This window comes from Rutilus rutilus (assembly GCF_951802725.1).
Source record: "Rutilus rutilus genome assembly, chromosome: 8".
In the NCBI taxonomy this organism is placed as follows: Eukaryota; Metazoa; Chordata; class Actinopteri; order Cypriniformes; family Leuciscidae; genus Rutilus; species Rutilus rutilus.
Genome location: NC_140222.1, coordinates 40,774,865 through 40,796,725, shown reverse-complemented (window position 1 = coordinate 40,796,725; position 21,861 = coordinate 40,774,865). Strand labels below are relative to the sequence as shown.

General features: G+C 36.3%; 1 protein-coding gene across 1 annotated transcript in view; it reads left to right on the top strand.

Annotated features, from left to right (window-relative positions):
- mfsd8l1 (major facilitator superfamily domain containing 8-like 1) overlaps positions 1-21,227 on the top strand; it is a 23,363-nt gene extending 2,136 nt beyond the window's left edge. Inside the window, exons 2-12 of the mRNA XM_084416153.1 lie at positions 3,264-3,449; positions 3,527-3,589; positions 3,669-3,788; positions 4,548-4,627; positions 4,706-5,000; positions 10,127-10,200; positions 12,145-12,358; positions 12,437-12,559; positions 17,335-17,465; positions 17,577-17,662; positions 20,845-21,227. Of these exons, the coding sequence (XP_084272279.1) occupies positions 3,264-3,449; positions 3,527-3,589; positions 3,669-3,788; positions 4,548-4,627; positions 4,706-5,000; positions 10,127-10,200; positions 12,145-12,358; positions 12,437-12,559; positions 17,335-17,465; positions 17,577-17,657 (1,367 nt within the window). The 3' untranslated portion in view covers positions 17,658-17,662; positions 20,845-21,227. The remainder of the gene's footprint in view (positions 1-3,263; positions 3,450-3,526; positions 3,590-3,668; positions 3,789-4,547; positions 4,628-4,705; positions 5,001-10,126; positions 10,201-12,144; positions 12,359-12,436; positions 12,560-17,334; positions 17,466-17,576; positions 17,663-20,844) is intronic.
- The last annotated feature ends 634 nt before the right edge of the window (positions 21,228-21,861 follow it).

Here is a 21,861-nt window from a genome sequence, read left to right as displayed (position 1 = left end):
ATACTTGTTAAGTTAATGGGAATTTAACATAATATTATACTGAAGTTAATGGGAACTTAACATAATATTATACTTGTTAAGTTAATGGGAACTTAACATAATATTATACTTAAGTTAATGGGAACTTAACATAATATTATACTTGTTAAGTTAATGGGAATTTAACATAATATTATACTTGTAAAGTTAATGGGAACTTAACATAATATTATACTTGTTAAGTTAATGGGAATTTAACATAATATTATACTGAAGTTAATGGGAACTTAACATAATATTATACTTGTTAAGTTAATGGGAACTTAACATAATATTATACTTAAGTTAATGGTAACTTAACATAATATTATACTTGTTAAGTTAATGGGAATTTAACATAATATTATACTTGTAAAGTTAATGGGAATTTAACATAATATTATACTTAAGTTAATGGGAACTTAACATAATATTATACTTGTTAAGTTAATGGGAATTTAACATAATATTATACTGAAGTTAATGGGAACTTAACATAATATTATACTTAAGTTAATGGGAATTTAACATAATATTATACTTGTTAAGTTAATGGGAATTAATATTAGGCTATAGTTAAGTTAATGGGAACTTAACATAATATTATACTTAAGTTAATGGGAATTTAACATAATATTATACTTAAGTTAATGGTAACTTAACATAATATTATACTTGTTAAGTTAATGGGAATTTACCATAATATTATACTTAAGTTAATGGGAATTTAACATAATATTATACTTAAGTTAATGGGAACTTAACATAATATTATACTTGTTAAGTTAATGGGAATTTAACATAATATTATACTGAAGTTAATGGGAACTTAACATAATATTATACTTGTTAAGTTAATGGGAATTTAACATAATATTATACTTGTTAAGTTAATGGGAATTTAACATAATATTATACTTGTTAAGTTAATGGGAATTAATATTAGGCTATAGTTAAGTTAATGGGAACTTAACATAATATTATACTTGTTAAGTTAATGGGAATTTAACATAATATTATACTTAAGTTAATGGGAACTTAACATAATATTATACTTTTTAAGTTAATGGGAATTTTACAGTTTTTCTCGATTGCTTAAACACATTTCTTGAAACTATGCCTCATATTCTCAAAACAGTAAACACAAATCCATAACGTCTCACCCAATTCCCCAAACATCCTATTTTCAGGTCAAAATGAAGCTCTACACTCAAAACCATTCACTCTTGCTGAAAAACCAAACTTTGCCCTCAGACAGGACACACAAGCCCTCAAAATCACACACACAACAACATAGTCTAACACACTGGTGCAATAAATTCAAAACAACATTTCCAAAACTGGTAAGTTATGTTACTTGTGGTTCCCCCCATCACAAACCTTTTCACATGATGAACACAAAAGACACAACCAATGGATACACCGGCACATTTTTATTCATTCATGTACTACACAGTACAACACACACACACACACACACACACAAAAATATATATATTTTTTTACTCTCTCCTCAATTCTTTTTTTACAGTATTTACTTACTTACAGTAAGATGTGTGTGACCATCATATGACAGTAAAAGAGCACACACAAAACCTTATTCTAATATGGAATTGTATTGGAATGGTAAAGAGTGTTAGTAGGTGACAGGAGGGCCTCGATCCACTCAAGGAGACAATATGATGAACACGTCTAAGAATGTTCCACATATGGTTGAAATACCATCATTTGCCTAGAAAGATAACATTCTGGGAGTCAAGACTATAAAGGATGAAGGATGGCCAACCTTCACTGTCACACTCTGCAGCCACTCTGTGTGACTGTACGACTGCTGGCCTTTTCTTGCAAGAAAATACACCTCACCAAAGACTATTGGAAATGTTTGTCTTTTATTCAGTGATAGAATTTTGTTTGCCACCACCACACCTCCCTGAAGGCTCTCGAGGCGACAGTAAAGCGACTCAAATTTGGCCTTACTCATAGCCCAGCCTCCCTCATAGTCATACCATTGACAAAGACGTGCAACTAGAGTGGCTTGAATTTCATCTGAGACTGCTTGTCTTCTTGCCCTTCGTCCTCCTCCTTATCCCTCCTCGATCTCTTCCTTCATGTCTTTCTGGATCCATTGTTCCAAAACTCAATAAACTGATTTGGGCCCCTTTATCTATCTATTGAAGGATCTGATTGATGTGTGTTAAATTTTGACTCTTAGTGTTTCCACCTGGGTAATTGTGTGCTAACTGAGCTGAAGCTGTGCTGACTTGAGTGAACAATATTGAATGCTAGTGCTTTATAAATGACAACATGGTGTAGGCAATGAGAAATGAAGGGATTTGTGTGTAGAGTTTTGCAGTGACAGTTCAACAAATTTGACTCATGTGTCAAAACAGGGAATAGTGTTTATAGTTTAGTGAAATGGGTGTGCTTTTTGATAAATGGCATTATGGTTTTGAAATTTTAGTTCAAAAGCCTGGTTATAGTGTTTAAGCAATCGAGAAAAACTGTAACATAATATTATACTTAAGTTAATGGGAATTTAACATAATATTATACTTGAAAAGTTAATGGGAATTTAACATAATATACTTTTTAAGTTAATGGGAATTTTAACATAATATTATACTTAAGTTAATGGGAACTTAACATAATATTATACTTGTTAAGTTAATGGGAACTTAACATAATATTATACTTGTTAAGTTAATGGGAATTTTAACATAATATTATACTTAAGTTAATGGGAATTTAACATAATATTATACTTGTTAAGTTAATGGGACTCCAAAGTACCATAGCGTTACCTTGGTAAACATTAAAATATTCATATTATCTGGATTCCTTATATAAATGTAAAATAAATAAATAGGCCTAATGTTGCTAAATGTTTCAGTTGTCTGGAAAATTCTTAATAATGTAAATCCCCCTTCTTCTAGACTCCATGTAACAACAAGGATACTGTCTTGGATACTGTCACGTATAACGTGATGTCGCTAATAACCGTGACTGAATTGTTACTTGTTTCTAATACACTTGTTTCTTGTATAAGAGACAATTTCTGACATTCCTGTCTCAGAATCGCTCTTTGTGTTCAGAGATTCTTCCGATTTTTCATAATAGTGAGTCACAGAGGTTATATATATATATTGATAAACTGGCATTAATTACTAAACTGACTATCTATAAGGATAATAATTAAAATATCATATCAGATGTACCAGTAATATTCACACACAGATGTTTTCCAGCTGTGATCTTGCCCACGATATGGCGGTATCTGCAGACGTTGGATGCGGCGCCGTACTTCCTTGGCCTCAGCCTATCAGCGTTCAGCTTCAGCGGGCTCCTCGCCGGGCCTCTGTTCGGCTTCTGGTCCGACCGCACCCTCGGCACCAAGAAGATCATCCTGTTCGCCAATGTCTTCGAGATTGTCGGTAAGCCCGAACCTCGTGGAGACTACGCTTGCAACACCAGTGGCTTGTGGGTAACATCTCTTTCTGTCTGTCTTTAGGTAATTTCTTGTATTTTATGGGATACTCCAAATGGTTATTGCTCGGCAGTCGTCTAGTTGCAGGTGAAGTTTCAATCTAATTTCTTTAAGTGTGTGTGAGTGTGTGGTGCTTTAGTGATGGAACTGGGTTCTGCTGTCCTAGGTATCGGCACTGGTGCTGGATCCTCTATCTTTGGCTTCCTGACTCGAAACACGGCCCCTGAGGACCGTTCGACCGTCTTCGCTGCGGTCATGGCCTGCCGTCAGGCTGGGCTTCTCATTGGTAGGTGCAAAACAACCAAACATGTGCAATAAACATAGTTGTTGATACCCTTTTAGATTCAGCAACTATTCTGCTGAACACACTCTTATGCTATTTTAAGTGTATTTTTTTTGTTTATTGGGTGTGACAGCATAAGGTTACATGCTTTAATGCTAAAAAACACATTGTTTATCACATATTGTACATTATTGCCGAACCTCTATTCCCAGTCTGTCTGAAACACTGATTTCTATAAAACGCCCTCCTTCTGAAAAGCTCAGAGTGCTGTGATTGGCCAGCTGACACTGTGCGTTGTGATTGGCCGAACACCTCAGGCGCATGTTGGAAGTGTAACACCCCTTACTGTAACTGCCAGCTTCAGCTTCCAAGGCTTATCCAGCAACTGCAAACACACAGTTAAAGGGATTGTTCACCCTAAAATGAAAATTAAATCATAATTTAAAAATAAAATAAAAACGTCCTATATAATGGCATTGAATAACTGAATAATAAGCTTTTAAAAAAAGGCACAGAAGTATTACAGAATGATCCCATGCGACACGTGTCGTATATTCCATGCGTTCTGGGGTTATATTGACCTTAAATAATAAATAAATAAATATGAATATGTGAATAAATATGTGAAAAAAAAATTAAAATATATTATATTTATTAAGTATTAATTTCTTAAATAAAAAAATAAAAATAAAATAATGACAGCACAGTTTGGTGTTAATATACTGTTTTCCGAATGCTGACTTTGTCCTGTTTGTCTTCTAGGTCCTGCGTTCAATATCTTCCTCCGACTCTGTGACTTCCAGGTCGGGCCTTTCACCGTGAACAAATACACGTCCCCAGGGGTGAGAGACTGAAGCGCTCGAAGCGTGTGTGGACGTTCGCAGACACGCTCGCCCTGATGGATCTGTTGTGTTTTCCAGCTCTTCATGTGTCTGCTGTGGATCCTCCTTCAGTTCGTAGTCCTGTTCATGTACTGGGACTTCACTCCTCAAGACGACAGGCGTCAGAGGAACGGAGAGGAGGAGGAAGAGGAGGAGGAGGACAACGAAGAGGGCAAGCCTTTGGTTGGGCCCAGTGAGCTCACCGGGTCGTACGGGACGGTCACCAGCGTCCAGTCCAGAGCCTCTTCAGTGGCCAATGGAGAAGTGACTCATGTTCCCGCTCCACCGGAGGACGTCAGCTCCGGTCCCTTCAAGAACTTCAGTGCCAGCAGAGGTGACCGCAAAAATACATATTCTCAAAATCTGAAAAATAACATTCATTCGGACAAGTCAATTAGTTTGTCTGTCCTAAAGTCGTCATGAAATAGAGGCTGCAATAGTGTTTTCTTCACTATTGTGACGTATATCCCAGTGAAACGGCACATGAATAAGAACAAATGTGGGCGGGGCTTGATTGGATGGTGGTGGTTTGCTATTGGTGGATCTGATGTGATTGACAGGTTGCCCCGCCCTCGTCATCAGAGAAGAAAAGAGATGAGATGCGGAGGGAGGGGGAGTTATTCTGATTCAAGATTACGAGGAACATGAATTAAAAAAAATTATGATCTGCACCGATAAATAATTTATAATAAATACTGCAATATTCCATAAAAAAAAAACATTCATTTTAATTTCTAATGACCTTTAAGTTTTGTGTCCTATCATATATATATATATATATATATATATATTAGTGCTGTCAACGTTAACGCGTTAACGCATGCGATTAATTTTTGTCTGGTTTAACGTGTTAAAATATTTAACGCAATTAACGCAGCATCCGTCTTTTCTGCCATCCGTTGGCTAGCTTTACATTATATGATCACGCTCTTATTCATTTAAATGCTTTTAAACATTTCAAGCGCGGCAAGACAAAAGAGAAAGCGCTGTCTGTGAATGTCTTTATGTGACACACACACACACACACACACACACACACAATGCATAGACAGGGCGCCAGAATCCAGTTCTCTTTCGCGCTTGAACTAACAATAACAATCCCAAAATGTCAGTTTTGTCGATTATCCTCATAAGAGCAGTCTTAAATGATTTATATAAAGTCTAAAATGAACGAAGAGTTGCGAGAGAATGAGGCGCGCGTGTGAGATCCATAGACAGTACGGTATATAAACGGTGAGATCCGCGTCACGCGTGTCTGTCTGCTCTTAAAGGGACAGCAGCCAATAAAGCTTCCTGTCAGTAAAGTTAAAGAACAAAGGGAACAGAGAAAATGACTCACTGCTGTTGACTAAATAACTTTTGTAGCTTTAATAAGGATTAACTATTTAATTTATAGTTTATGCAGTGCAGACTGCATATAACTTTGATAACTTTATTACAGTATATTTCCTAACTGTTAAGACAGGAAGGGCACGAATAAATATGACATTTATTATGGGTTTATGTTAGCATTGTTTTAAGTTCACTTAAATTAAAAAGTGTTATATTTTTGAAGCCTAATAAATGTGAAAAAGAAAAAAAAAATCAGTAGCTGTATTAATATCAGTAATACTGGCCTTCATTCATAAAAAGATGCCATTAAAAAAATATTTAAAATATACTGTCTTTATGTTGTTTCTACATTAATTTGATTAACTGTGAAATTATTACATTATAAAATATATTAAAAACGTACAAAAACATTTCTTTTTTTATTGCGATTAATTGCGATTAATCACAGAAAAAATGTGTGATTAATCTAGTTAAAGTTTTTAATCGATTGACAGCACTAATATATATATATATATATATATATATATATACAGTCCCTGACAAAAGTCTTGTCGCTTGTGTACAAATTGACCTGAAGTGCCGCTGAAATATATTTCTAATCAAGATTTGTTTTCAAGAAATGGCTCATTTTAATCCCAACAGCTTTTGTAATAATGTTTCAGTGCAAAACGAAACTGTCAAAAAGTATTCTAATATTCACAGCTTGGTAAAGCCCATTGAGTCAATTTTTGCAAAGACATAAGTGTTGTCGCCTTGTCATATGAGCTTGACCTGTGACTAATAATGGATCAATTAGGTCTCAGGTGTGTATAAAAACAACCCCAGTACACTATACCTTCACATCAACTGCAACTAGACCTCTGCAAACATGCCTAAGATTCACCCTTAGACTAAAGTTTTGATTATCAAGAGGCTGAAGACCAGATCCACTGCTGATGTGGCAGACACCTTCAATGTGTCTCAGCGTCAAGTACAGAGGATAAAAAAAAACATTTGAAGACACTGGAGACGTTTTTGACAAGCCCAGGTCAGGCAGACCCCGCAAGACAACTGCTCGAGAGGACCGTTTGTTGGCTCGAAAATCCAAGGCCAGCCCATTTTCCACTGCAGCAGAGCTCCACGAGACCTGGTCACCTGAAGTCCCTGTGTCAACCAGAACAGTTTGTCGGATTCTGTCTCGAAATGGCCTCCATGGTCGAATCAGTGCCCAGAAGCCAGCACTAAACAAAAGACAATTGAAAAACCATGTGGCATTTGCCAAGGCCCACAGCCTGCTAAAAGGATGGACGCTGGAAAAGTGGAAGAAGGTGGATTTTTCAGATTAATCTTCTGTTGAATTACACCACAGTCGCCGCAAATATTGAAGGAGACCTACTGGAGCCCGCATGGATCCGAGATTCACCCAGAAAACAGTGAAGTTTGGTGGCAGAAAAATCATGGTCTGGGGTTACATTTAGTATGGGGGTGTGCGAGAGATTTGCAGGGTGGAAGGCAACATCAATAGTCTAAAATACCAAGAAATCTTAGCTACCTCTTATATTCCCAACCATAAAAGAGGCCAAATTCTGCAGCAGGATGGTGCTTCATCGCATACTTCCATCTCCACATCAAAGTTCCTCAAGGCGAAGAAGATCAAGATGCTCCAGGATTGGCCAGCCCAGTCACCAGACATGAACATCATTGAGCATATGTGGGGTAGGATGAAAGAGGAAGCATGGAAGACGAAACCAAAGAATATTGATGAACTCTGGGAGGCATGCAAGACTGCTTTCTTTGCTATTCCTGATGACTTCATCAATAAATTGTATGAATCCTTGCCAAACCGCATGGATACAGTCCTTCAAGCTCATGGAAGTCATACAAGATATTACATTTGGACCTCACAGCACCACTACATAATTTGCTGACATATTGTTGTATTTGCAGTAAATTTGTTCAATTTCTGTATAGGCGACAAAACTTTTGTCTTGCCAAAATTTGACCTTTCTGTCTTGATTAAATGATAAATCTTTTTTCAGTGAAACTAATTTATTTCAGTGCATTAAACATAATTTGGGAGGGTTTTAGCTTTTCATATGAGCTATTTCTAACACCAATTGATTAATTTAAAGTCAGGTTAATTGCAAGTGTTTCTACAAAATAGATAAGCGACAAGACTTTTGTCAGGGACTGTATATATATGAAACATTCTATAATGGAGTATTTTTATTTATTTATTTATTGTAATTCGAATTGATTTGAATTTAAATTTAATTTGCCACACATTCCAGAAAATGTTGAATTGGAATTTGAACCAATTTGAATTGATTTGATTTGGAATTTAAATAGAATTTGCCACAAGCTCCACAGAATTTTGAATTGGAATTTGAATCCATTTTAGTTTGATTTGAGCTGAAATTGAAAGCTGAAAGTTCCCTTGGCCTTTGGAATTAAAATAGCCCCACATCATCACATAGCCTTCACCATACCTAGAGACTGGCATGGTTTTATTTCAGTTAGCCTAATAGCTGGTTTGATTTGCATTGAGAGATGATCTTATGGAAAGTACCCCATGCCAATCTCTAGGTATGGTGAAGGCTATGTGATGATGTGGGGCTATTTTAATTCCAAAGGCCAAGGGAACTTTATCAGGATGCATAGTATCCTAAACAAAAAATAAAAAAAAATACTTAAAAATAAAAATCTGCCTGCCTCTATGGGAATTTAACATAGGGGTGTCCAAACTTATACACCCTGTATTTTAAGGAAGAACATTTATTTATTTACGATACATTATTCATTCACAAAGAAAATTGGTGTCCTTAAAGGTTGGATTTTTCCTAATTTTTTAAATTAAGGCATTAAGTTCAATTTCCAAAAGATGATATTTTTATTCCTCTTTTTAGTCAACTTTAGCATGGGTGTCTAAACTTATGCATAGCACTGTATATATATATAACGTTGTCTCTTAGCGCGCTACGAAACTCAAAAGGTACACCTTAACTACAGGTATACATTTCCTACGTGTGTTCTCCGAACTATACCTTAGGATGTTGCTTAAGGTAAACCTTCTTAAGTTCGACCTTAGCAGGTGCTGTCCATGGTGGAGGCGCTGAATAGGTTGAAATTGATGCCTCGATGATCGATTGTGCGCTCTTTCCTTCACAGCGGTATAGGTAAAGTATTGAGAAAACAATGTTCTTTATAAAGAAGCGTTTTAGAAATAGTACAAACTGCATTTATCGGGGCTCATTGAAATATGTACATGCAGAAATAAATATGAGTATGTGTTTATTATTTAGCATGTGTGCAATCCCAAACCCTCACGGCCATAAGTGTGTTAATGTTCTCCACAACGTATGCTGATTATCCACCAGCCATGTAGTTGACATACACTAACTGGCTCCGCGGACGGCGCCGTCTTTGATTTAAAACAAGTACTCGCTGTCTCGCTGCCATAGCTATAAAGTTTGTGTAAACTCATCTTTCTTTATATAGACTCCTAAGCCTTTTCTGTCAAATGGTTCGCCAGCTGATGTGCCTTAGGATAGTAATTAAAAAAGCTAACAACCATTAGTGTATGGAAACTTTATTAATGAAAACACTTCCATACACTGGGTGTTGGCTATAACAACTTAAGTATTTTATGTGTAAAATTTTAAAGTAAAGTAAAAATGTACTTTTAATACTAAATCAGATTTTATATTAAATGTTCATATAAAATTTTCTATGTGTAATTAAACTGCGATGTAAAAAAGCTTTTTGCGTAGTGGTGGCCACTAGCGGTATGAACCGTCAGCAGCGATAAGGTATAGCTAAGAGCGCTCCAGACCAACCTTACGAACGTATGACTTACAGAAGGTATACTTAACTAATAAGGTTTCGGAAACCACGTATTAACGATAAGGTACTTCTTAAGGTACAACTTAAGAACGACGTAGCGTTAAGGTAGTTTCGGAGAACGCACCCCAGATAAGTTTGAATCTCACTTAATATAAATTGAATCTGGAAACCTAGTTTGACATATTTTAGAGTTTACTAACTAAATATATAATAACTAATAATATCAGGTCATTGTACTGTACATTTCTGTATGTGAATCAGCTTGGTATAATATACACTTGTGTGTTTCATCATTTTTACTTTCAGAGTTCCTCAGAGAGGAGGTGGTTGTGCTGTTGGCGGCTCAGTTTATCACACTGTTTAATCAGACCGCTCTGGAGGTGAACACACACACACACACACACACACACACACACACACACACACACACACACACACACACACACACACACACACACACTCACTCACACACCTGCAGTAGCAGGTTTGGCAAAATTCAGAATTTAACAATTGACACTTTCAATTTCATGTGTTGGAATTTAAATTGAGTTGGCCACGCTGAAATGTTGAATTTGAATTGATTTTGTTTTGATTTTAATTTACCACACACTTCATAGAATATTGAATTGGAATTTGAGATGATCTGGATTTGGATTTGAAATTATTTTAACTGGAATTTGAATTGAATTTGCCACACACTTCACAATGTTGAATTTGAATTGATTTGAATTTCATTTGATTTGAATTTCATTTGATTTGAATTAAAATTTCATTTGCCACACATTCCACAAAATGTGTAGATTTGTTTTTGTTTTTTTAACTTGCCACAAGCTCCACAGAATGTTCAACTGAAATTTGAATGGATTTGAAATTGAATTGTAATTGAATTGAAATCACGGCATGCCCACAGGATTTTGAATAGAAATGACACTAAATGGAATTTATCGAATTGTAATTTAGATTCAATGCAAGTTTTGTGGGAAAATGTCATCATTAATTTTGAACTGATTATGCCATCAAAGCAAAATTTTAAGTTTTGCAATATGTCACCACTTTGTTTTCAGTTTCTCCATAAAATGAAAGTTAATTTTACGGCTGCAACAGCTAATCAATGATGAAAATCATCGGCATTATCGAACCCATCCCAAAACTTCCGCCACCAGTCGCGTCAAATTACAGCGCTTAATAACACATTTCTATGGACAAAATGCATAGGTGCGCGATCCAAGCCGCCCAAAACATGAGAATTCGTCATTTTAATCTTCAAGCTAATGCAAAAGCGCAATGTTTAACGCGGTAAGCGCTTTGACAGATGCGTGTGCTGTTTAATTCGTGATATGTTTCCTCAGCGCAAAACGCGCATTTTACGGTTATATCCTTATCTGTAGATGTTACAAATTCACGCAAGTATTTCCATTTCTCATGAAGGCTCGTCATGACAGTCTGTGTTAAACTTCAGACTTTACCGAATGAGCGCCGGCGCGCGCATGCGTGTCAAACACATTACAGAGGACAACAATTAATATGCAGCGCAAAAATATTAATTTCGCTGTTGTTGGCCGTTAAATTTAGGTTTAAAAGTCTACTTGAAAATGTAATTCAAGTATTTTTTGAGAGTAAAATTATGAGAGAGTAGTAACTGTAAAGGGATAACTGCGTGCAATTGAATATAAATGTAAGACATTTCTAACATTTACAGGATAAAGAAATTACAGTAATAGGTTACTGTGTCCAGAGTGTGGACACACACATTAATATAAAAAACACACATTGTGTGTGTGTTCCCGCAGAACATTCCTCTATCTTTTCTTTTCTTTTTCTCCACCTAATCTTTTAACACTGTTTGTTTATATATATATATCTTTTTTTTTATTATCTTACATTTTAGTGTAGCGTTTCAAACTGTAATTTTATTTTATAACTCAAACTACAATAACTATAATGTATAGCATACATATAGATATATTCTCTATATAAGTTTTCATAGCATTCAGTGGCACGTTTGTTTGAAGGAAAGCATTGGATGAGGAAAAAGTGTGTTTTGTCAACAAAAAAACAAAAAAAAATTAATCGAAGTAATAAAAAAAAAGTAATAAAATAATCGTTAGTTGCAGCCTTAGGTAATTTATTACATATATTTTCAATACATATAAATTAAATACTTTAAATAGCTGAGATTTAAAACATTTAAATTGACAATTTTTATTACATTTTTGTTTCTTCTTCCTTAAATTCAGATTTCGATTCCAATTCTGCATCCAATTTGTCGCCTCATTTCAAATTCAGCAGGTTTTTTACTACTAAGTGTAACGTTGTCCCTCCAGACTATGGTGACTCCTCTGACGCAGAAGTTCTTCAACTTCGGCGAGCTGGAGAACAGCATCATGTACTGTATATGTGGCGTGGAGGTGATCGCTGGGTTCGTGTTCGTGCGCTGGTTGAGCAAGCGCGTGGCGGAGCGAGTGGTGCTGGCCGTCGGCCTCATCCTCTGCAACATCTCCTGCGTCTGGTGCCTGATCTTCCTGGCCAATCCTCAGGGTAAGAAGAAGAAGGAGGAGCTCGCCGTCTCGGTTGCTGGGAAGTCCCACACGGCTCACACGTGTTCCTTTGGTTTAGGTGGATTTGCGTGGCAGCTGGCGGAGTTCATCATTGGTGTTTTCCTTCAGGTCCTGGGCCTTCCTTTTGTGGCGGTTGCCCAGGTGTCGCTCTTCTCCAAAATTACATCACAGAAGACGCAAGGTCAGTTACTAGTAAAACGAAACGCATTACAATGCATTGAATTCTGAAATGATCACTCTTAGTGGCCTCCATCTTCTGTTAGTGGAGCTTTTTAAAGGGGTGGTTGATTATGATTTCACTTTTTTTAACTTTAGTTAGTGTGTGATGTTTGAGCATAAACAACATCTACAAAGTAAAATGCTCAAAATTCACATACACAGAAAACCTGTGCCGGGAGCAGCAGCTCATTTGCATTTAAAGGGACAGACACAAAAACGGCGCGTTTTTGCTCACCCTCAAAAAGTGAAAATTTTAACATGATATAAAAAATATCTGTGGGGTATTTTCAAGTCTCAAGTCTCATTTATTTATATAGCCCTTTCTACTGCAACATAGATCAAAGGACTGTACATCTAAAAGCAAGAAAAAACATACAAAAAACATAATATACAATGACAGAGTCAAGAATTAAAAGAAACAGAATACAAATACGTTTTCACACGAATTTTAAAAACATCAACTGACGGTGCAGATCTAATATCAGGGGGAAGAGCATTCCACAGTCTAGGGCCAACGACTGAAAAAGCTCGATCCCCTTTAGTTTTAAGACGAGTTCTTGGAACAAAGAGCAGTAAACAATTAAAGGACCTTTGAGCTCTACCAGAGTTCATAAGCACCAAATCCTTGATATATTCCGGGGCCAACTCGTGAACAGCTTTATAAACATATAACAAAACTTTATACTGTATCCGATATTTCACAGGGAGCCAATGAAGCCTTTTCAAAACAGGTGTAATATGCTCCCTTTTCTTAATACCAGTAAGTAGCCTCGCTGCAGCGTTTTGAACCAGCTGCAATTTTGAAATAAGAGATTGACTAATTCCTACATATAGAGCGTTACAGTAATCCAAGCGTGAGGAAATGAATGCGTGAATCACTGTTTCCAGATCAGGAACAGACAAAAAAGATTTCATTTTCGCAATAGTCCTTAACTGATAAAAGCATTTTTTTACCACGTTTTTAACCTGATGGTCAAACATAAGAGCAGAGTCAAAAATTACACCTAAATTTCGTATTTTAGGCTGAACGTATGTTTCCCATATACCTAGGAAATCGGTTAAACCACTGTCATCCTTCTTCATCCCAAACACCATGACTTCAGACTTGCTGGCATTTAACTGCAAGCGATTTTGCTCTAACCAACTAGTCACCTCCTTTAAACAAGCAACCAGGGATAAATTAGGGCTTGATCCTCCAGCTCCCATCGGTAAGTAAATCTGAATGTCATCGGCATATAGGTGATAAAATATACCATATTTCTTGAAAATTTGGCCTAAAGGCAGCAAAAACAGAGAAAAAAGAATAGGTCCCAGAATTGAACCCTGAGGTACTCCACAATCCAGAGAAACTGACCCAGAGGAAAAATCCCCAACCCTGACAGAAATTGAACGCCCCCTTAAATATGAGGAAAACCATTTTGAAACCGTCCCTCTCAGCCCTACAACGTGTTCCAAACGATTAATAAGAATATCGTGATCAATTAAATCAAAAGCTGCACTAAGATCCAACATGATTAGAGCCCCAGTATTGCCTGAGTCTGCAATAAGTAATAGATCATTTGAGACTCGCAGTGAAGCTGATTCAGTACTGTGTCCTGCCCGAAAACCAGACTGAAAGACATCTAACACCTCATTTCTAGCCAAAAAAGAACTTAACTGAGATAAAACTACCTTTTCCAAAATTTTTGAGATACAAGGCAGCTTTGAAATGGGCCGATCATTTTTAAAATCCAACGGGTCAAGAGTGGGCTTTTTAAGAAGGGGCTGAATAACCGCCTGCTTAAAACTTAAAGGAAAAGTGCCTGTATAGAGACTGCAATTAACAATAGCAGTAATACAAGGCCCAGTGTAATCGAATGTTGCAGCCAACAAATCAAAAGGCAAAACATCCCAACTAGCAGCTGGGCGTTTCAACTTACCAATAGTAAGACTAATATCCTTAATTGAAACCAAATCAAATTGATCAAACGTGCTGACATTTTTTTTAAATATCTCCTGTCAAGCCATTCCAGTCATGAAAACCAGATCTAATTGTGTTAACTTTGTCTAAAAAGACTTTTAAAAACTTCTCACAACACTCAGTGGATGGTAGTATTGAGACAGTGTTTGAGTTTAGAAACCTATTAATAGATTGAAACAAAATTTTAGGTGAATTTGAATGCTGTGATATAATTTTGGAAAAAAAGGCTGATTTAGCATCCTTTACAGCCTTCTGATATCCCATACGTAAATCACGTAAAATCAGTTGAGAGATCATACGTTTATCCTTTTTCCAAACCCGTTCTGCTCGCCTACACTGCTGTCTAAGAGCCTGAGTTTGTTCATTTAACCACGGCTGATGATTAACCTTACTATGCTTGATCTTATATGGAGCAACAGAGTCTAAAACTCCAGAACACACAGAATTAAAAGCAATAAGTAACTCACCTGGATCTGCCGTAATAGCTACAGACTCAGGCCATGATGCATCAAAAAGAGTAATAAAAATATCACCAAACGCCTGAGTGATTGAACGGGAGCGTATATAAGAAAGCTGATGCTCCACCTTCTCAATTTGCACATTTACATTACAAGTAACAGGCAAATGATCTGAAATACAGGCATCATTTACAACAGCATCACAGATAGACAGACCTAAAGAAAAAAACAAGGTCCAAAGTATGTCCTTTTTCATGTGTGGGACCAAATACATGTTGTATAAAATTAAATGAGTCCATCAGATCAGAAAACTCCTTCTCCAAAGGCTTCCCAGGGCAGCAAATATGAATGTTAAAATCCCCAACAAGTAAAATATGATCAGACAATAATAAAATAGTGGATAAGAAATCAGAAAATTCCTGAATAAAAACTTGGCTATACTTTGGAGGTCGATAAACAACTACTCCCCAAAACAGAGTCTTAATAACTGAACCTCAAAGCTCGAGTAACATGCGGTCGATAAACGGTGACATTTATACTGCTGCTTACAAACGGTAGCTAAACCCCCACCACGACCCATCAGTCTCGGGGTATTAATTAACATATAGTCAGGTGGACAAATTTCCTCGCAAGGACTACACTCATCCCGATTTATCCATGTCTCTGTAATAAATAGGAAGTCCAAGACATTATGCAATATAAAATCATTTAGGATGAATGTCTTGTTTGAAATCGAGCGCGCATTTACAAGCGACATCTGTAAAGTCTGTACAACCCGCTGTAGTAAGGCCCGACTTTACCGTCTTAAGACCGATCAAGTTGCTCAAATCTGCACCTCTGACCAGGGTTATTATAGTTTAGCATTTTTCATTAGTTTTTATTTTTATTTCGTTTTGACTTTTTGTTTTCAAATTCAGTTTAGTTTTAATTAGTTTTTAAAGTGGGTTTGCTAGTTTAGTTTAGTTTTTATTTTTTGAAAATGCTTAGTTTTAGTTTAGTTTTTATTAGTTTTAGTGTTAGTTTTAGTCTTTTTTGGTAATTTGGGTTATTTGTCAGGGGCAAGATTCAAAAAGGTCAGAAAAAGTATTGTGTAATAATAACTCAACAAAAACGTTTTGAAATTCCTTTACCTCTTACAAAATCCACACATCTTCTTTACAGAATTCACACCCTATACTAATACCACAGCTGTACAATTTTCACACCCTATGGCCTACTAAATTTACCCTATACAGTCAATAGCCTACTCATCTGGATTGAAGCAGCAGACATTCAGTGTAGGCTAAAAGTAAAAAGTAAAAGTAGGCCTACACTTGTTTCAGACTGCTGTAAATATGCTGTTGTTTGTTAGCTCAACTGTGTTGAAATTAAGTTGTCTGTCTGAAATAAACTAAACTATTCAAATTATTCAAAAAATTACATATCTGATTTGAATCGCAGCTTATATAGTGTTTTTACATCGACAACCACAACCAAAAAGTGCATTTTACCTCAAACTTGCGACTAGTTAAATTCCTAAAGAAGGCGCAATCACTTCTCGGGTCGACATCAACACACTGACTAAATTATATTCAGAATTTAAAATATTTTTATACCACTTTTTAAAGTGTGATTGTGTAAAGGTGTTCACGAGATAGAGATACCAACCTTCCGCTAACTTGCTTTCAACGTCGAAGGAACACTCGTTCTCATGGAGACGCGGTGTGCACGGAGGGGAGGGGCTGTGTGTTTGTGTGTGCGCGCGCGCATGTGAGTGACAGAGAGACGGAGGGAGAGCAGGGAAAGGAAATGCAGCGTGTTTTAAATAGCGTTAAAAAATGAAAGACCTTGACAAAGACGAAAACTAAGGACATTTACTCTATAATTTTATTTTATTTTAGTTAGTTTTGCCAAACACACATTACAGTTTTAGTTAGTTATCGTTTTTTTGTAATGCCTCGTTTTTATTTTTATTTCAGTTAACGACAATGTTTTTTCCCACCTAGTTTTCGTTTTTTCGTTCGTTTTCGTTAACGATTATAACCTTGCCTCTGACATGTGATGAAAACTTTGCATCCTGATAAAACCGCGACGGCAAGCCACAACACTGGTCGGCGCCATCTTGGAAGTATCTTAAAGTATTTTGAGCTAAAACTTCACACACACACTCTGGGGACATCAGAGACGTATTCTACATCTTGTGAAAAGGGAATTATACCACACCTTTAAACTTTTAGGCAAGGCTTTGTCAAGCAAAGGTCATCTAATCAAACTTTTCTAGTTTTTCTGGTTCTCTAATCAATGTTTGCTTAGACGAAGGCCTTGTTTGTTCGTTCTCAGGATTCAGTCAGGGGATCCGCCGCTCTGTCGGAGGACTGGCCACCATCCTCGGTCCTCTCTGGGCCGGCGGGCTGACCTCTGACCTCTATGTGATGATGGGGGTGATGATGGGTCTGCTTGCCCTGCTTACCGTGAGTCTTGTTTGGAGCATCTAGTGCACACACGAGAGTGTGAGGACACACGTTGAAGACGTTTGAGCAGCTCTGTGGTTAAACTAATATCTCCTTGTGAATGATTGACAGATCATGATGGTGGTGTCGTATGAGCGTCTGGTGGAGCCTGTAACGGTGGACAGTCCGACAGGCGCTGAATCTGAAGACTGACACAGGTACTCCAACAACCTTGCGCTTTCTATTGCCCGCGTTTCGCATTTCTTAGATGCAAAGACACGTTGTGTGAGTGACCCCAAAATGAGAGAAAATGTTGCCTGGAGTATGAAGGCACAGCCCACTTCTGGAAAGGGGGAGGGGAGCAGGAGCTCATTTGCATTTAAAGAGACAGACACGAAAACAGCGTGTTTTTGCTTCCACCCAAAAATGACAGGGACTCCTGAGACCTATATTACATCTTGTAACACTTACTCACATGAATTAATCATGTTTTTCATCGAGTTTCATGCAGTTATTTAGTATTCCTCTCCTCCCCCTATTTTTATATAGAAACATAACTTTTCCCTTTCATGTCAAACATGATCAAGAAATAGATTTAAAAAAATCACAGATTTATCACAAAGGAAATGTAAGGTGTAACTGAGCATGTTGCATAGTGGGGTATTGTATGAATTTTCTCAAAATTAAGGGGAGACACCCCAGGTGAATAGAAAAAAAAATAGATATCAGCATGAAACTTCCCCAGTTGATTACTGACATTAAGACAAATATCTTTTGCATTACAAGTTTTTAGAATATTTATGTTTAAATATGCAAATTAGGTATTATATCATTAAAAATGCGCTAATTTACATATATTTCCGGAAGAGAAATCTGAACATTGGATAAAGCCAGATTCAAAATTCTTGTTTCATTTTGTTGACATATTAGAGTCAAAGGTTTTTACAGAGGGGATTTTGGATTTTATTTTTTGGACTCTTTTTATCACTCCATTAATCAGAAAAGACTGTCAACAGCCCAAAAAAAATCCAGTTTCGGCCCGTTTTTAGGTATAAAATGTTGTATAAATCAGAATCTGAATGATATATGACCAAACCCCTCTGTAAAAACCTTAAGAATATAGATAGGAATACAACTGGAAAGTGTGGTTTATGTAAGTGCTGCTGAAGTGGAGATTCTGGCTCAGAGTATGAGAAAAAACCCATTTTGAGAAAACGGCATTTAAAGATTTGTATTGTAAAAATTCATACTTTTTTTTTTTTTTGTGGAAACAACTATTTACAGACAAAATATCTTATCAAATCATTAGCAATCACCAATACGAACCACCTAAAACACATCAAAACTTATGTAACACAGCATTTATGGCCTTCAACTGAACAGAACCCCAGTGAAAAACACGCTCTGGAAATGTCAGAGCACGTCACGTGACGCATCTGAACCAATCACGTTGTCAGAAATTGACATCAGCCAATGAGATTTCGCTTTTAGAGTTAAATGCCCCATTGCACTTCCACGATTGGTTGCTGATAAAAAGGAAATGACCATATTTGGATCCGACAGCATTGTACAGGAGAGAGAGAGCTTTCCAGCGGTGCATGTGATGACAGTGTTAGAACGCCAACTTTTGTTGAATTTAGGAGAAATCTGCAGACGCAAACAGACAAAGTGTAGTAAAATAACGACCTAAATGTGTATTTCGGACTTTTTTTTTCACCACAAGTCTGAAAGAAGACATGCTATTGAAGACAAATATCCAAAAATCTCAAAATTGACCAGTGAAAAAAACCCCGATGTTTTTGCCTGCCGTGTCTTACCACCCCTTACCAGTCAGGGATCACTGGTGATCCCAGATTATTTTAGTTCAAAATATGTTTGAGCTTATATATCTCAATATTAATAACAGTCTGGTTAATTTTGAGTCTTGAACTATAAACTCTCAAGTGTTGGCTTTCTAAATGTATGTGTGTTATGTTCTATTCAGAATTACTTATGAGCAGTAACCTTTTTATTTTGGGCATTTCATGTATGCAGCACTTGCCAAAATTGGTGGTGACTGAGAAGGGGTTAACCTGTATTCATTGACTCTACATCTCTTCTGAAAGGAACGTGTTTTTTAAAATTAGTTAATTCAAATTCATTTTGATATTAAAAGAATGAAATCATTGAAAATAAACCTTAACCCTTTAGAACCTGAAGCTAAAATAGGTGTTTTTCACATAATTTGATTTTTTTTTTTGACTGTAAAATTCTAAAACAATGTGCTATCTTCATGTGCAAGGTGTCATCTTTTTCAGAAAAAGATAAGCTTTCAACAAATTACAGTTATTGACCATTATGGTGTGTGGTGAGTTTGTAAATAGAATTTAAATAGACAAAAAAAAAAAAAACGAGAATAAATTTACTGATTTTTATTTAGAAAAAAAACAGAAAACATCATGAACGAAAGACACAAACACTTTAAAGTTGAAAAATGAACTATAATACATATATAAAAGTCTTTTTTGTGACATTGGGTTGCACAGTTTTCATTTAGGACACTTTTGTTCATACACGCACACATACAAATGCACACATTCATAGGCACGCACACACTACATGCTTAGATACGTGAAAGAGTAACGGCCATCCGCCTCCCAAATTTCATTAAAAATCATCCCAATCCCCTCTTCTGCTGTCTAACACTTCTTTCGCCATGTATTTGTTCGATTCTTTTATTATTTTATGCAATCCAAAACACTCTAACCTGCTGCGCGTCGTATCTCTCTGTTCAAATCCTTCCATCCCGCGCGGCGGTCATTTGCAGACGGACAGCATGACATTACCGTAATAAGCCGTATATTGCTGAAAAGCGCACGATGTCTACTTTCAGGAACTATTTGAATTATTTTGATAGTGCAAACGGTTGAAGAGTTACAGTGACATGAATACAGCTTGGTTGGCTGTGTCGTCGACGACACATCCGGTTTTAAAGGGTTAAATAGTTTGGCAAAGTGTTTATTGTTTTGAAGGGGGAGAACATTGTATATTTTTAACAAAATTGATTCATTTCTCATTCATATTTCCACACCACAAGTCACGTGTTACAACCAACAAGCAGAAACATTAATAAAGACATATTAATTAATATTTTGTAAATTAATTAATTTTGTGAACATGTAAGATATGCCGCTGTTGCATAAATATACATAAATCTGTATCAGATCTAGGCAGGTGGAGCTGGGGAGGTGGAGGGGTTCAGAGGTTTACAGCAAACACTGAACCAGACTATTTAAATGTTGAGCCATGCCAGCGATCTCATTGGCTGCAGGGTCAGCAGAGGCCAATCAGCTTGTGCCATGCGGTAATGGTGTGATTACTTGGAGATCCGTCACTAAATAAACGATTTATTTGTTTCTAGGTTTGTGGCGATGTTGGTGAGCAAGCCGTTTACTGACACATTGACCTCCAGTAAGTGGTGTAGGGTTGATTCACTAGCATGTGATTCGCCGGTGACGACTGAGGAGAATCTGCATTTACTGCAGGAACAAACATAAGCGGCAGTGAATGAAGCCTTCAGGAGCGGGGTAAGAACAACACGAGAAAAGGAGACGAGGAGGGTCTGTGCAGAGCTTTGAACAAGGCCAAGACTCTTCTGATAAATCTGAATGTACACTATATTTCCTATGGAAATTGCAGTAGATCAAATGTTTTATGATTAAGAACGAACCGGCCACATTTCCGGGGGAAAATCCGTTTATGTGTGTCGTGATGTTTTTATAGTAATAAAGAGATTAATGCATTAAGTTTAGGGCAATTTATTTTGGAGCTGCTGATTGATGAGTGAAAAAAAGATATAATATTATTATATTTATATGTCATTTTTAGAAAGCTCTGATGTTTTTTTTTTGCTACTTTCAAAAGTCATATTAGTCATATTTCATAGTCAAAAGTCATATTTTACCACCTCAGGCCCAAAGTACCATAAGATATGTAGATTATAATTGAAAATAATAATAATAATAATAATAACCCCATTACATTTCTTTCTCAGAAATATTTAGTGAACCCTGTTACATCTGAAATGTTTTGGGGTTGAACGTTACAGGATTGAAGATTAGAATATTTATCATTTAGGCATCATTTTCTTATACCAAGAACAATATTTGTTTCTAAAATTAATCGAACAAGATGACTTGATCTTGACAAAACCTATATATTTTCATGTCAGTAAGACTAAACTTTTTTTTTTTTTTTATGTCAGCATGATGGGGTTGAATAGTAAGTGCAAGAATGCTGTGTAAAATCCTGCATTATCAAAATATATAACTATAATTTCAGTAGAACCAAATTTAATTTTTAATTTTTTTATTTTTACATAAATATCCCTTTAAAATGCATCAGTGTTTAATAGGGACATACAAATTTAGAAGACAGC